Below are 1,363 nucleotides of genomic sequence, written 5' to 3'. Positions count from 1 at the left end.
TAGACCAGGCTGGCCTCGAACTCACAGAGATCCACCTGTCTCTGCCTCCAAGTGCTGGGATTAAACGTGTGGGCTACCACCACCCTACTAACTTTTATTTTTTAAAGTGGGATTCTTCGAATATAAATATCAGTCACTAAATCCTGTTGATTTTTATTATTTGACAACTTAATATATGTATACAATGTGTTTAGATCATAGTCATTTCCTTCTCCTCTCTTAACCCTGCCCTACTACTTTTGGATATCTTTTTCCTATTACATTCTCCTCCTTCTTTCTCACTCTTTTTTAAATAACCTAGAGTTTAATTAGGATTGTTTGTTTGCATGCACACGAGTGTGGGGTTATTTACTAGATCATAAGAGACTTGCCAACAGCTACACACCTGGAGAAAAGTGACCTCCCTGTCCCCCAGCAGCTCTTAACTTCCAATACAGTCTCAGCTAGGGGTGAACCTCAGGTGCTCCTCCTCTAGCCATGATTCAGTATTGCTGGGGTCTATGTCCCACAGGGAACCATAGCTGCTTGCCTCATGACTCTACCGAAATACTTGCCAGACTTTGTATAGGTGGGATACAGTGCTCTAAACTGAGATGAATGTGTGAATGATGTTAGTCTTTGAAAAAGTATGTATTTATTAAGAAATACAGACAATTCTTTCCATTTCAAATAAGAACCAAGTAATTACATCACTGGTGACTTAGATCTTAATCAAAGGCATAGAGGTTGATTGAAGGGAAATCCTCAACTAATTTGTACAGTTCTTGAGACAAAGGAATTTTAAAACATTTTCTTCCCAATGTAATCAAATAAGACTCTAAAGGGATATAAAGTGGATTTTCTTCTCATACCAATGCAGGCTCTGCCCTAATTTTCTGTTGTTATAAAGTGTCAAATTGCATGAAAAGATCCTTTTAAGGTCCATGGATCCTTCTAGTCTAAATGGTTACTTTTTGCCAAGTATCCTTTTGGTCAGAATCTGCTTTCTCTGGATTGGTAGACCAGACCTGGGTTTCTCTCAGGGACACTTCCTTAGCAGGTGCATTGTGATGTTCTTCACGGCCAGCATGGTCTCTGTGCAGGTCGGTTTAATGAGCTTCTCTGGCAGTAGAAATCCAAATTGCCCAGTGTCTCGCAGTTCAAAAGCAAATGCGTAGGGTATTCCATTTTTATAAGCCCAATCCATTGAGTTACCGGAGCTTACGTCTAAAAGTTAAAAAGAAAGAGTCACTTCACTAAAGAGTCTGCATTAGTTTTCACACACACACACACACACACACACACACACACACACACACACACACACACACAATGTATGTTCACTAAACTCTAATGTTATTCTGCTATTCTGATAGAATCAATA

At 39.5% G+C, this 1,363-nt stretch overlaps 1 protein-coding gene across 1 annotated transcript in view; it reads right to left on the bottom strand.

The window, feature by feature from the left end:
* Window positions 1-912: 912 nt before the first annotated feature.
* Cpa6 (carboxypeptidase A6) overlaps window positions 913-1,363 on the bottom strand; it is a 304,169-nt gene continuing 303,718 nt past the window's right edge. Inside the window, exon 11 of the mRNA XM_005362355.2 lies at window positions 913-1,206. Coding sequence (XP_005362412.1) covers window positions 1,019-1,206 — 188 coding nt within the window. The 3' untranslated portion in view covers window positions 913-1,018. The remainder of the gene's footprint in view (window positions 1,207-1,363) is intronic.

The sequence above is a fragment of the Microtus ochrogaster genome, linkage group LG5 (genome assembly GCF_000317375.1).
Source record: "Microtus ochrogaster isolate Prairie Vole_2 linkage group LG5, MicOch1.0, whole genome shotgun sequence".
Classification (NCBI taxonomy): Eukaryota; Metazoa; Chordata; class Mammalia; order Rodentia; family Cricetidae; genus Microtus; species Microtus ochrogaster.
Note: the sequence above shows the minus strand (reverse complement) of the source record. Positions and strands in the feature narration are given on the sequence as shown.